General features: G+C 42.5%; 1 protein-coding gene across 1 annotated transcript in view; it reads left to right on the top strand.

Annotated features, from left to right (window-relative positions):
• The first annotated feature begins 4,337 nt into the window (after nucleotides 1-4,337).
• Nucleotides 4,338-14,714, top strand: part of doc2a (double C2-like domains, alpha) — a 50,664-nt gene continuing 40,287 nt past the window's right edge. The window contains 6 exon segments of the mRNA XM_071513871.1: nucleotides 4,338-4,410; nucleotides 4,413-4,540; nucleotides 4,543-4,666; nucleotides 9,256-9,335; nucleotides 13,076-13,150; nucleotides 13,306-13,415. Of these exon segments, the coding sequence (XP_071369972.1) occupies nucleotides 4,338-4,410; nucleotides 4,413-4,540; nucleotides 4,543-4,666; nucleotides 9,256-9,335; nucleotides 13,076-13,150; nucleotides 13,306-13,415 (590 nt within the window).

Raw genomic sequence — 14,714 nt, 5'->3', positions numbered from 1 at the left:
TTCATTAAACACCTGCTGTCAGCTTCCTGCAGTAGACCATGAGGCCGGCGTAGGGTCGAAATTGTGTCTGACTCCGTGTAGAAAATATGAAAAAACATGAAAAGTAAAAAGCGGTGTGTATTCAGTATCATCAGGAGTCCAGCAGTGACGGATTAAACACATTGAATTATTACATTACATTACATTAAACACACGCAGGCAGTTTAGCGCGGAGCACAGCAGTCATCCTAGGTACAGTACTTAGTGCAACTGTTTACCCCGATGACTCAGACTGTGGCAGAGAAGACTTCAGCTGGGCGAGAGACATGGAGAGAGAGAGAGAGGGAGAGAGAGAGAGGGAGAGAGCAAGAGAGAGAGGGAGAATGAGAGGGAGAGAGGAAGAATGAGAGGGAGAGAGAGGACGAGCGAGAGAGAGGGAGAGAGGGGAAGAGAGGAAGAATGAGAGGGAGAGAGAGCACGAGCGAGAGAGAGGGAGAGAGAGAGAGGGAGAGAGCAAGAGAGAGAGGGAGAGAGGGGAAGAGAGGGAGAGAGAGGACGAGCGAGAGAGGGAGAGAGGAAGAGAGAGAGGGAGAGAGAGGAAGAATGAGAGGGAGAGAGGAAGAATGAGAGGGAGAGAGAGGACGAGCGAGAGAGAGGGAGAGAGAGAGAGAGGGGAGAGAGCAAGAGAGAGAGGGAGAGAGGGGAAGAGTGGAAGAATGAGAGGGAGAGAGAGGACGAGCGAGAGAGAGGGAGAGAGAGAGAGGGAGAGAGCAAGAGAGAGAGGGAGAATGAGAGGGAGAGAGGAAGAATGAGAGGGAGAGAGGACGAGCGAGAGAGAGAGAGAGAGAGGGAGAGAAAGAGAAAATGTTACAGTAATTCCGTCAAGTTTCTGTTACACAATCTATGTTTGGAATGATAATGCCCACATTACTCTAAAAACAGATAGCTACAAAAGCAGAAGAGAGGTCAGTTGTAATATGTGTGTCTGTTTTCAGTTATGAATATTGCAAAGATTATGAGTCAAACCTATTGGTGTTCCCTTTCCGCATCACTGTAGTTCATGAGATAGTCCATTCAGGATCATTTATGGCTTGAAATCTAACACTGGAAACTTCCTGACAGTGAAGCATCCTAACATCTCTTCGCAGCATTAATGCTTTAATGTGGAACCGTAGCAGCGAGCTAACTTACTGCCACGCCACTGCTGTGACTTTCTAGCCATGGGCTGAACAGAACTGGCTCCCGTGTTGGGAAGATTACTCCTAAAAATAATCTGCATGGGCTGATTACTGCAAATTGAAAGTAGTAATTTACTCATTGCGTTAAATTGCCAACCAGTCTTGGCCTGAAGTGTTTTTGTGTCTCTACACTGAAACATGGCCATTGACTTTAGACAGGTTCAGTAAAAGGGGAAGAGAGGGAGAATGAGCGAGAGGGAGGGGAGAAGGAGAGAGCAAGAGAGAGAGGGAGAGATGGAGAATGAGGGAGAGAGGACGAGTGAGAGAGGGAGAGAGAGAGAGAGAGAACAAGAGAGAGTGCGAGAGGGAGAACGAGAGAGAGAGGGAGAGAGAGGGAAATTTACTATCTGTGTTTGACTGCAGCAACGCACCTAAAATATGTTATAATATATAAGTAATAATGTAACAGATAACACAATAACTCATCAAAATGTAATAAAATGTCCCTCTAAATGGGTTGAAAATGTAAGAAACCTATGAACTGCTGGATAATGTAATAAGATCACATGTTTACATTAGCTGGCGTTTATTAATTCATACACATATTTTAACTGATGATGCAATTATAGTATTGACTAATAATGTGATAACTGGTGACAGTAAGAATAATGTAGTAACTCAATATTATGTATAATAATTAAATATGATTATTACATAATCTGTTAAGAATATGTTGCACTGTCTCAGTTAATATAATAGTGTGGTATTATCCCACTCACCAGCAATTTGCTGCAATTACAGCCTTTATTACATTTTCAACCCATCTAGAGAGACATTTTATTATATTATCAGTTGCTACAAGGTCTGACCTTCAAACACAAATCTTCAAAATAGAGTTTCACTGAAGCAAAGAGCTGCACCTTCCCATCTGTAACAGGCTGTAACACATGGCAGCCTGACAAGATTAGAGACACTACAAGTGGTAAATTGACTGTTGCCCCTAGGTGCTCACCTGCCACAGCTAGTCAAACTCCCAAAATTGTGTCCCATCAGTACATCGACATTTTTGTGCCATAGCAGAGGAGCCGGAGTGTCATGATGTGGCTTCCAGTTGTTCTTGTCCATTAAGAAAGTCGATAAAAACTCTCTGCCTTTGGAGAAACTGAGATATACCTTGCATGACAATATGAAACGATTCATCATCCAGTCATACCTGCAGTAGATCCCTCTGGGCTGAACTGTCTTCCACCTAATTAAAGGTCTCGGAGTTATTTGTTACCAACTGTCTTGTTGCGGCTGTATGCCTGTTGAAGCCTAATGTGTGTCCTTTCCTTTTTTTCTTTTTTGTCTTTTTTTCCTGTGTGTGTTGGACTCTTGTTTTTTGTCAATTATGCATGTAGGTATGTGAATTGGAGTGGTTATTCCTGCTGTTGTTGCCGTCATTGTATTTGTTGTAAAGAATGAAGAAAGATTGGTTCTGTATCTGCACTTGGATAATGTGAAAAGCAAGAGGAACCTCAAATAAAAAGATTAAAAAAAGAGTGGATATTAGGACTTATGGGATGAGCCAAAGTCAAAAGCCTGAAGCTGATAATCCCATATCTGCTTTACAAATCATTACAACTGTAATAAAGGCAATTTGGATCAATGCATTCCTCATTTGAATTAGCCCTACTTTATCTGTCAAACAGCTTCTGGTCTGTGCAAACTGGTCTCTGCGGCCCCGGCAGACATGAAAACCCAAAGTATTCCCGTCATTATACGACAGATTCCTCTGTCTTTCACAGCCTCTATCACACACACACACACACACACACACACACACACACACACACACAGATCATATCGTGTTTGATATCCATTTTCATTAGTTTGGATGATGTGATTAGATGATGATTCTGGTATTAGACCTTCATTACTGCCAGCACTTTCTGGGAGCTGGCAGAAGGCGTTCATCAGTTCAGCAGGTCAGCACTGCCAGCGCTTTGGAGGATGGCACAATTGACTGCAGAGTGTGTGTGTGTGTGTGTGTGTGTGTGTGTGTGTGTGTGTACATGAGAGAGAAGTTAAAATGCTGCATCCGTCCAGTCAAAGCAGAGACCACCTGTCAGTAAGGACTGTCTTCCAACTTCATAGTCTGACTGCTGTCTTTCGTTCACTGCCAAACAAAACTCTCATAGCATTTTGTTACAGAAAACGGTTTCAATTTCATGACGAGTGTTTCCTGACTTGGGAAAACGCGTTCTTGCTTAGTCATGCATGTTAAATTAAACTTGTTTCAAATTATGCACATCCCAACGGGTTAAAGAAAGAATCACAGTATATAATTAGAGTGCGAGTATAGAAATTACATTTTAACTTCGCATTTGAGAGTGTTATTTCATGATGGGACATTTGTCACAGATTGCAAATGTATTCTGCTGTATTACTCCACAACAGTAATTTCGTCTAAATGGTTTTTCTCACTTTGGAATTACTTTGACGCCAAAATCTACAGAATATGAGGTTAAATTGACAATTAGTTCCACTTTACAGGCGAGTTTCTGTTTGTTTATAAAGCTCTTCCCCCAAAACTGCCATCATCTTATGAGGCTAATTGCCTGGAGAGCTGGTATTTAGAGCCACTCAGAACTGGCTTTGCTCTCCATAGAGTATAATATAATATATAAGTCTGAAGCTTCGGTTGCTTTTGCATCTGATAAATAACCTGATTAACTTTAAATATGAATGTTGCAACTGATGTTTGGTGAATGTTTTAATTGTTTGCGTCTTTCTCTTGCTTGTCTGTTTCTCTCTATGTATGTAAAAGTTAAATGGAATGAAATTGACAAATGTATCAAAGTAGAAAAACTGAATGCAAATGACAAATTTCAATATAATTTCCTCAATATCACAAAAAAGTTTTAAGCTTTCTTGAGGCAGAAACATTTTTTGTTGCTAAAGAAACGATGGGACAATAACGATGACTTTGATGTCGTTCTGCGTCCAGGAAGCCCATTTTGTTCACTTCAACCCAGCTGATGGAAACGCATGTAATTTTATTTATTGTGACATTTCAAAAGTTGCTTGACAGTCGGATGTAAACATAGCTAATGTCGACATTAACCATGAGAGATTAGTGTGAGAGATTAGTGTGTCACTGACATATTGCATTTCCCCCACTCCTCTCCTCCAGACTCTATGACGGTGCGTAGAGGAAAGAAACTCAGCATCTCCATCCAGGAACACATGGCCATTGACGTCTGCCCCGGCCCATCAGACCCATCCGACAGATCTCCGCCTACTTCCCCCGCCTGTCCCCCACCTCCCCCACCCCCGTCTCCTCGAACCCCACCGGCTCCCCGCTGGTCCTCAGCCCCGGGGGCGTGGCCTCCGGCATGGGCGGCGCCCGCGCCTCCTGTCCCCGCTGCTGCCCCACGGAGGAGCCGGGGGCGGCGGCGGGTCGCTGTCGCTCACCAGCAGCATGGACACTTCGGTGGAGATCAACAGCTCGGACAGTGACGACTGCAGTGAGCCTGGCTGTTCGCATGTGTGTGTGTGTGTGTGTGTGTGTGTGTAATGCGGTGCATTTGTAGCCTACACATCTGTATCTATAGAGTATGGGTGCAGAGAGAGGCTGCCTTGAGCCTGGCTGCTGCTTGAGCATGATGTGTGTGTGTGTGTGTGTGTGTGCTTGGTGGATTAAGGTGATACACACATCCATGGTTTCCACTGGTGCTGGATTAAAGATCTGCTGTTAGCTGATCTTTGGTGCCAGGTGATGTCACCACCTGTTGTGTCTATAGAAGGTGACATCACCTGGCACCAAAGATCAGCCAATAGCAGATGGCCAGTTTAATACCTCACTTTACACCGTTAAATGTCAGGCTTCACCACAGATTTGGGTTTAGTCACTCTTTAACGCCGCACTAGGTAACTTTGCTCGTTGGCGGCCCCAAATAGCAGCCAACTGTCGGACTTCATTACCCAGAAATCCTGTAAGGTGCTGTCAGTAAACAAAGTGTCTTCTTCTTCTTATTGTGTGGTGAGGAGGAGGAGGTGAAGAGGTTCAGCCAGTGAGTCCAGCTTTCTCTGGACAGAGCGCTCACTCTCTGCTATTTAGGAGACAGTTTTGGATTTCACTTTGAAGTTTTGATTCAGTACTTTGATTTAACCACAGGTGACCACACTGACCCCAGAACTTACCAGAACCTGCATACTCTCTGCCCTCCGTGGAGCATTGGGAAGCCTGATTTAGGCAAATAGGAACTAATCTACAGCGTCTCAATTAGGGGCGATGGGACGCTCTTCTCTTTCAGGCTGATAAGACGAGTGTAAAATCTTACCTGGTGCAGCTTGAACATTAATTGCCTCTGTATCAACATACTTATCTCAAACTTATTTAATCACTTACCTTTTACTTTTAACACCAGTGTGATGTGGCAGTGCATTACTCAGTTTTGATGTTGGTAAGAAACTAGGAGTTGAAAAAGAAGAAGTGGAAACGCACAGCAGTGTTGGTTCTGGCTGACAGGAGCAGAATTAATCAAAATGAAAAACGTCGCCGCACACTCACAGCTCCGATACAACAAATTTTATTGTCCAAAACCAAGTTTGTGACAGGCAGGCTGTCTTCTTCAGGGTGATCTAGTGATTAGATCAGCCTGGTTAACATCAACAGACTCTTATTGTCAGGCTCTCTCTGCTTTTTTACTTTAGTGTACTCTACCAGTCAAAAGTTTGGACACACCTGATTGAATGCATAATGTTTTTCATTCTTTTAAAGCCATTTTGATCGAAACGATTCTGCTTAAATGCTTGAAATTAGTTCCTCAGACAAATATAAATAGTGAAGTTGAACCTATGTGTGAATTTCTTTCCAAAGCCTTTTGTCTTCCCATCAAGGCAAAGGGCGGCTACTTTAAAGAATCTAAAATATAAGACAGTTTTGATTTGTTTAAAACTTTTTTTGGTCACTGCATAATTCCATTTGTGCTATTTCATAGTTCTGATGTCTTTACTATTATTCTAAAATGTGAAAAGTAGTAAAAATATAGAAAGATGCCTGGGTCCAAATGTTTGACTGGTAGTATATCTCCATAAAGTTGGAGCACTGACTCTGAGTCAGTATGGAGGAAAGAATATGGGCAGAATGAGTCAAAGAGCACAAGGGTCTAATTTATCTAACCAGCCACAGTCTAACGGTAGATACAAATGTCCCAACCGAGTTCAATTAGGAGAAACGACTAATAAGTTATTCATATCTGCGTATAAAAATAGCATTAATAATGCAATGCACACAAAACCCCAGAAACACCCCTGTGTCTTTTAATGAGACTATTTCCAAACTTAGTCTGGTACAGTCTGTATCAGAGACACAGGGGGGTCTTTGATGAGGCAACAGACCCAAGACAATAAGACCCAAGACTGCCACTGAAACATGATGCTTTGGACTTTGGCCTAAAATATGTTTAATTAAAGTAAAAGAGAAAGGGCTTGTATCTTCTGCGGGTCAGTGGAAGCCGCTGCATCGTCCTCTAGAAGGAGAAGGACCAGCTTGCAGGGATGTAAAGGAAGTGACCGCTCCTCTAAACTCCCCGCGGTCGCTTCCGTAGCAACGTGTCTGATGAGAGAGAATCATCAGAAACGACATCAGGCGACGGTTCGCCTCAGTCGACACTTTCGTTTTTTTTTCCTCTTGGGCTGCCTTCTGACGCGTTCTTGTCCTCCGGAGCGATTTTGATGCACTCCAGAGCAAAAGATTAATTGGGATTTCTATGGGCTTTGTGTTCCTCGTTAACATACACTTATTATCTGATTTGTTTTGCAATTACCGTTTGATGAATTCCTCTTTTGTCTCTCAATAATGAGGGGTTTCTGATTCATCGGAGCAGGGGCGGCCCGGGGGAGGCACAAAACCGTCAAAGCTTTCCTCCGGTCTGTCTCATGTAACTAAAGAACTGCGCCCCAATGAAACATAAAAGACACTTTTTTTTTTAACACAGAGGCTTTTTTCTCCCCCAGATTTCTGTCTATGCGCATAAGTGATTCCCCATAGAGACTTTTATTTTTTCCACCCCCTCATATTTCATCACTACAGGCCGGTTCTACTTTTGCACCGACGTCTTAAAAATGGTGATGGATGATCTCAGGTCCGGGCCAGGTTCCATTTATTTGTGCTGTATAGCTTTTCCCGACACGTTAAAGCACAGCGAGCCGGTGTGACTCTGCCCAGGGCTGCGAGTCGACGTGGGCGAGTGGAAGCAGAAGCAGAAGCATCAGAATTTGGAAAACTTGCATAAAGTTCTTTTTTTTTTTTGGTGTGTTTTATGGCTGCAGCAGCGCTATCAAGAGGCTGTTTCTTGAAATAGCTCTGAGCTATTTCAGCGAGTCTGTTTATCCATTTGCTCTCAGAAAAGCAAAGTTAAGATGAAGGTAATTTTGTCAGTTTTTGCAAGGCAGCTGGAATTCATCTTCCTGTGTCTCCATAGCCTCCAGAGTCAGAGCGCAGGTTTGTTTGCAGTGCAGTAACTTGGGGATCAGTGTGTTGCTCAAGGGCACTTGGGCAGTGATGGTGGGTCCTGGAGGTGTGATACCAAACATCGTCCAGTCCCCGGCTCTCAGTTTGAATACAGTTACTTGATGGTGTCTGAAGTCAAACCATCAACCTTTCAGATAGTCAGCCTGTCTTCCTCAGCGCCAACTGCCTTTCCTTTTATTAACTGCTGTTATGTTAAGTTAAAAAATTTTTTTATCTGTTTTTCTGAATTAACAAGATAATTATCTCAGAATTCTGAGAAAAGTTTTCATGAAAAAAATAATAATTCTGCTCTGTTTTTCTGAATTAATGAGATATCTCAAAATCCCAAGAGAAGCTCTCATTCCTACTTGAGAGCTCGATTTCATGGAAGCAAACATGTCCCGCCTGTTTAGTTTAATCCAGTTTTATTTTGCTTTTGGTTTGAAACATTGGGAGATACTTGTGTCTTTAAGTAATATACTGTAGATGGTATTGCAACCGTAGGCTACTCCATGCAGGTGAGAGCTTCTCGCAGGATTTTGAGGTATCTCGTTAATTCAGAAAAACAGAGCAGAATTTCTTTTTTCATGAGAACTTTTCTCAGAATTCTGAGATAATTATCTCGTTAATTCAGAAAAACAGGTCAAATTTTTTTTTCTCAAGTGAATGCATTACTCTTCCGTATTTTTTAAATGCAGTAAATAGCCACTATTATTCATTGGTTATACAGCATATTGTAGTCTATAGTATCTTACAGTACAGCATATCGCTATTGAAAACCTTGAATCAGAATCAGGCTTTATTGGCCGAGTATGCAACACATACAAGGAATTTGGCTTCAGTTAAAAACCCCGGCTCCTGTTTCTTGTGTCTCCAAAATGTCAACTTTTCAGGAGCTAGGAAAAACAGCCTTGTTCTTAGCTTAACGACCGTGCAGGTTTGAGTTTATATAACTGGTTTTGAAAAGGTTTCATAAACCCAAGGATTGTAGAATTTTCTCATAGAGGAGATAGAGGAGGAGTAATCCTTCAATTAAATGTAAATCACTAAATCTGGAGTTACAAGACAGCAACGATAGTGTATTGTATAATCAGTGGTTTGTTGATATCGGTGAGCATATATTGCTTAAAATAGTTACAATCCCTGTGAAAAATATGTAGCATCTTATATAACTGCATTGGAAGAACATCAATTTGTGTATAGGTTGAGACAGCCCCAGTGTGTGTGTATGTGTGTGTGTGTGTGTGTGTGTGTGGCATGCACATGTTTATATGTATGCATGAGTGTAACAAGCCCTGATGAATGTGGTTGCGCTCCGTTTAAGAGGATTTGCCGTTAACGTGTGATGTGCTCTGTTCAGATTCATGTGACAACTGCTGGTTGACTAAATGGGATTTCCACCCTCTGAATGCATGGTGTGTTTCACACGTCTGTGTTCTGTTGCACGCTTACAATTTATGTTGACAATTTATTTTGAACAGTCATTTTTTCTGTCTACTGATGTGACAGGTGTTATAAATCATGTTTTTTTTCTGATTCATCATAATTATCTGTTTTGCTGCTTTCTAAGTGTTGTTTTTTTTTTTTTTCCCTGCCCAGCTGCCTTGGGAACGCTGGAGTTTGAGCTGCGCTACGAGCCGAGCTCCAGCGAGCTGCACTGCACTGTGCTCCGGGCCAAGGTAAGCAGGAAGCTCCAGATTACATTAAGTTGTTCTGGCTGCTGCTGTGTTCTCCTCCGCCTGCTTCCACATGGTGAAATAGGAATGGCTTGGAGGGCTTCTCATACAGTACAGCCGCTTCCTCCCATGTGTTCCTTCCTGCACGCTGATAGGAACATTACATAATGTAACATAACGTACTGTATGACATTTAAGCCCCTTGTGCACATGTCTTTGTATTGGGGGGGGTGGGGGTCCCGGTGGAAATGGAACCTCTAACCCTGGTGTGTTTGGTGCCATGCTCAAAGACCCGCTGGATAGGAGTGTCAGATAAATGTCTGAAATGTAAATGTCCACACTGAGCTACACAGAACAAAGCCTGTGTGACAGGCTGGATGCTCCTCTGACGTGCCCAGTGGCCTCAGATATGTGGCAGGCTCTGGAGGGAGGGTTGTGTAGAAGCAGCAGAGACAATGCACCAGGAGGGGGCGCTCTCATTGGCCAGATGCAACCTCAACATGTCTTGCAACAGCTACACGCAACACATAAAATGTAGTAGTCTTCAGTAGTACTTCAGTCTCACGCTGGCCCATCAGTGTCAGTGTGCCTTGGCATCGATCCTACAAGTGTTAAGAACTCTACTGGAGAGAGGCACGTCTTCCTGTAGATATGAACCTTTAAAGTTCCCACATGGTGTAAAACAGGCTTCCCCTTGCCTCTGTGATTATAAAGGAGTTGGATGGTCTATCTAAACACGGTGAAAGTATCAAAACGCACGGTCAACAACTAAATCCACACAATCCATATTAGAAAAGCGAGCCTCTAAACGAGTCGTTTGGACTTCCGTAACTTTGTGGCGTCACAAAGGTTCGCTCATTATCATTTTTGTAAGAAATAATAGACTAACAAAGTGTTTTTTTCACAGCGGTTGAGCGGTTGTCATTGTTTATTACCAGAGAGTTTTCCCTACCTGTAGCTGCCGGGCTGCGGTGTCTCACGTTTCACTCTTGAAACGGTTAGCCAATCAGAACCGAGGGGTCGTTAATATTAATGAGCCTTAAAGACACGGCGGCAAAAACAGCCTGTTCTTGAAAATGGTTGAATGGAAAATGGATTGAGAGTGTTTTTGGTACATGACACCACACAAACAGCTTTTAATGGACCTCAAGACATAAAATAAAACACTGGAAAATGTAGAATATGGGACCTTTAAGGTACATAGAGGTTTGTTCCCATGTTCCAAGATGACAATTGAGAAGTCGTATAGCCTTACATACCTTTATTCATCTTTCTTTCTTTCTTTTTTAATGTAATTTTACTAGACAGATAACTGTTTTAATTTCTGTCTTGCTTTTGCTTGTATTTTTCATTTTGCTTGAAAATTTTGCTTTTGCTTGTAACTGTTTTAATCCATTTATTTTATGTAAAGCACCTTGAGTTGCATTCTGTGTATGAATGTTGTTATAAATATATATATTATTAATTCAATTCAATTCAAGGTGCTTAATTGGCATGACAGGTCACAAACAAACAATATTGCCAAAGCACGTAGCAAGAGATTAATCATCAATTAAATTATTAAATAACAAAAAAAAAAAAAATTAACAGAAAAATAATTCCATCTCCTCCCATGTATTATTGTGTGTGTGTGTGTGTGTGTGTGTGTGTGCGTGTGTTAACATTGTTATCCATGTTTTGACTGGTCTCTATTAGTGCCAGTAAACATTTCTCATATGTGTAATCACACAAACCTAATTATATTAGTCCTGTCTCACTCACATTGTCGCCTTAAATGCAATTACATTTTTCTGCGCGTGTTAACGTGATCATTAACATTTCCATAGAGAACGGTGGGGTAAGGTTATACCAACAAGCCTATATGGTGGAACAATAGAAGAAAGGGAAACATGATAAAAGCACGAGCCTGTGGGAAATAGACACAGTGACTGGAATTGCTGTATTATCTTGGGGCAGGAGAGATTATCCTAACACCTGCTGTCAGTATACTTTGTATTCCTCATTTCCTCAAGTGTTTTCTTTATTGTAGTACCTCCTTGTACGCTAATGATTTCTCCCTCCTGGCAACTGCTCGTTTTTTTTTTTTGCGGTAGTAAGGAAGGAAGCAGTTTCAAGCCTGGATTGGTGGATTAATCCTCCACCGCCTGCTGTGCTGGTACTTTCTTTGAGGATGGCGGAACGCCTGCAGCCGGTGAAGACTGCTGAACTACAAACACACCGAGAAGAAGAAGAAGAAAAAGGATTTCACGGTCATTGGTTAACTTTTGTCTACCTTACAGCTTGAAAAGAGAGTCGAGATAACGCCGTCCAACACGCAACAAGCCTTAAGGGACAGTTGCATTCCCTACGCATATCTGTGAAGAGAATCCACACACACACACACACACACACACACACACACACATTCACATGCAATACAAGGAGGCCAAATGGACTTTCAACTGGCCCAGTGTATCTACAACATGCATTATCCTCATGTGTCTGTCTTCTGTCATGTATGAGATTGCATTTTGCCTCTGGGACTTCTTTACCATCACACTGCTTCTCTCCCTTTCTCTCTCTCTCTCTCTCTCTCTCCCTCTCTCTGTCTCTCTCTCTCTCTCTCTCTCTCTCTCCTTCTGTACTGTACCAAAAAACATCAACAGACAAAAAGAATGACATCTTGGCGGCGCTCCGTCTGCAATGCAATGTCAAGGCTGTTGCAAGAAATTTAGGAGCAATTTCTCATGACAGTCTGGGTTCGGTTGATGAGGTCAAGAGATCCAGCCGTTGAGCGCGAGCTCTCCAGCCGAGAAACATTTCCACAATGAAGTCTTTTATTTAATCCCCCCGGCCATCTGCAGAAAGTCATCCAGGCGACTGTCTCTTTGAGTTTAGGCTGCAGTTGGGAGAGTCTTTACACTCCCGCCTCGCACAACAGAACCGCTGACGTATTCACATGGGCGAAGGCGATCAATAAAGGATGGGGGATAATGGATTACATGGAATGGATTTGCAGTAATCAGATTGCACAAATGGTTAGTTGTGATCTGGTTCATATTTTAAAAAGAAGATAGAAGAAGAATAGAAGGGGGAACAGTGGCTGGTGTGGAGAAACAGTGCATGATTATGGTTGTATGTCATAATGCTAACACTTCTTTTAAGGTTCGACCGATAAGGGGTTTTGAATGTCAATACTGATACCAATAGTTGTTGAATATATTATTATGATTTGGCCCTTTTCGTGACAAAAATATTATAAAAGTTACATAGCTTCAGTGTTTCCCCCAGAATTGTATTCTTGTCAGGGTGGAAAAGCCTCTGAAACAGGATTTAGACACTAAAACTCTCCACTGAAACCCAGACTAGTACCACTACTGTGTACTTCAGAATCAGATCAAAATGCTGCATTAGAATCAATTCAGGTTAAGTTCTTCCCATAGACAGGCAGTATAGTATTGATCAATTCCACAATAAATATGTAATCAAACAAACTGAGGTGAACCACACTGACTGGACCACCTGATTTTTAATAAAAGGTTATCTGGGTCTAACCCTACTTTTAACTGTATGTTCTAGGGATTTTTGATTCTGCATTACTGACCGTTGCAGTGCGTGAAATGTTCCTGATTACAATTCCGAGCAGGTGATCAATAGTCTGTGGGAATACAAAGACAAGTAACCTTTCCAGCCATGTGATCGGACATCAACATGAGTATGAGAGGCAATGGCTGCATGGCAACATCACATGTTTTTCTCTGCAGGGTCTGAAGCCCATGGACTTCAACGGCTTGTCTGATCCCTACGTCAAACTGCATCTCCTGCCTGGGGCGTGCAAGGTGAGAGAGACAGAGAAAGAGAGAGAGACAGAGAAAGAGAGAGAGAGAGAGAGCGAGAGAGAGAGTAAACACACATGAGAGCAGTAGGAACGCGGCTTCACACTGTCCATCTGTATTTCTGTCTGTGAATGTTTGTTTGTCTGTCTGTCTTTTAGGCCAATAAGCTGAAAACAAAGACCATTCGCAACTCTCTGAATCCAGTGTGGAATGAGACGCTCACTTACGTCGGGATCACAGAGGAGGACATGCACAGGAAGACGCTCAGGTGTGTGTGTGTGTGTGTGTGTGAGAGAGAGAGAGTAAGAGTGAGAGAGAGAGAGAGATGGAGAGAGGGAGAACGAGAGAGACAGAGAGAGAGAGGAACTCTGGTCTGGTTTCATGGACTCTCATTCTGGACTGATTACACACATAACCATTAATCAATTAAAAATGGACACCTTGACATTCAGATATGAAGCTAATAGTCATCTTTGATTAATTCAAGTGTCAATACAGAAACCTGCTGTTTCACAAGCGCCTGGTGAGGAAATTGAAGTTGAAGAAAAGTCAAGCGACTTTACCCTTTACTGCAATGTTCTCTTTCCCTTTCCCACAACAAACAACCGTGTGTTTGGACTGAAGTGGAGCTCAATCAAAAGCATCAGTAACAGTCATGTAAATAACTGGGAAACATTCTTTTATGTCAGTGATGCCTGTGTGTATCACGCTTAAAGGGCGTTAGATGTGTGTTGTTGTTGTTTGTTTTTTTAACTCTTTAATGATGAATTAATATGTTTACCATTGAAACCACAGCAGAGGAGCAGCTGCAGGCAAAACAGAAGACCACATCCACAACCTAAAGAAGTGTGACTTATGAATGAATAATTACATAGCCCGAGCCACAACGTAAGCCTTTTAACTACTGAGCTCAGGCGCCACACGTTCACACCGCTCTGAAGTAAACCGAAGCATTAAAAGAACAGCAAAGCCTCTGTGTAATTGTGCATGTATTTATATGGGATGTGTGGAAGAGAAAGTGCGTGTGTGTGTGTGTGTGTGTGTGCGCGTGCTTCGGTTGCTTATGTCTTATCTAATTGGCCGGCAGACCTCATTCCTCTAAAAATACTGTTGCTGTGAAAGGATATTCAGCTTCAATAAGTAATATCCTCTTGAATGCGGCGGCGAGAGCCTCTCACCGGCGCTCTAATGCTCTTCAAGACGAGGGAGAGGAACACGGACGCAGTAGGTTTCATCCTGAGATGATCTACAGCAAATTACCTGTGCGGCCTCCCGGCAGCCGATCATCCACCAGCAGCTGAAAAGTGGTTTCTAAGTTTTGCCGGGGTTTAGGGCTTTCCCCCCTCCTCTTGAGGGTGAAAACAAGAGTGCAAAAAGATATTTAGCGGTGTATCTCAGGGGCCTTGTGTTCATGTGTGTGTGTGTGTGTGTGTGTGTGTGTGTGTGTGTCTACCTTAGTCTCTGATAGAAAGTGCTTGTTGAGAACAGGGGGAAGTCATCTCATCTGATTGTATGGCTTTTTTCCACTGCACTGGCATAAATCCCAGCAAAATTCACTACATGCTGC

Source organism: Centroberyx affinis, unplaced genomic scaffold, assembly GCF_046629955.1.
Source record: "Centroberyx affinis isolate AG114_WGS23_722 - 3 ecotype Tasmania unplaced genomic scaffold, CSIRO-AGI_Caff_v1 ptg007592l_1, whole genome shotgun sequence".
In the NCBI taxonomy this organism is placed as follows: domain Eukaryota; kingdom Metazoa; phylum Chordata; class Actinopteri; order Beryciformes; family Berycidae; genus Centroberyx; species Centroberyx affinis.
The sequence above is the reverse complement of the archived record's forward strand: the minus strand, read 5'-3'. Positions and strand labels throughout refer to the sequence as shown.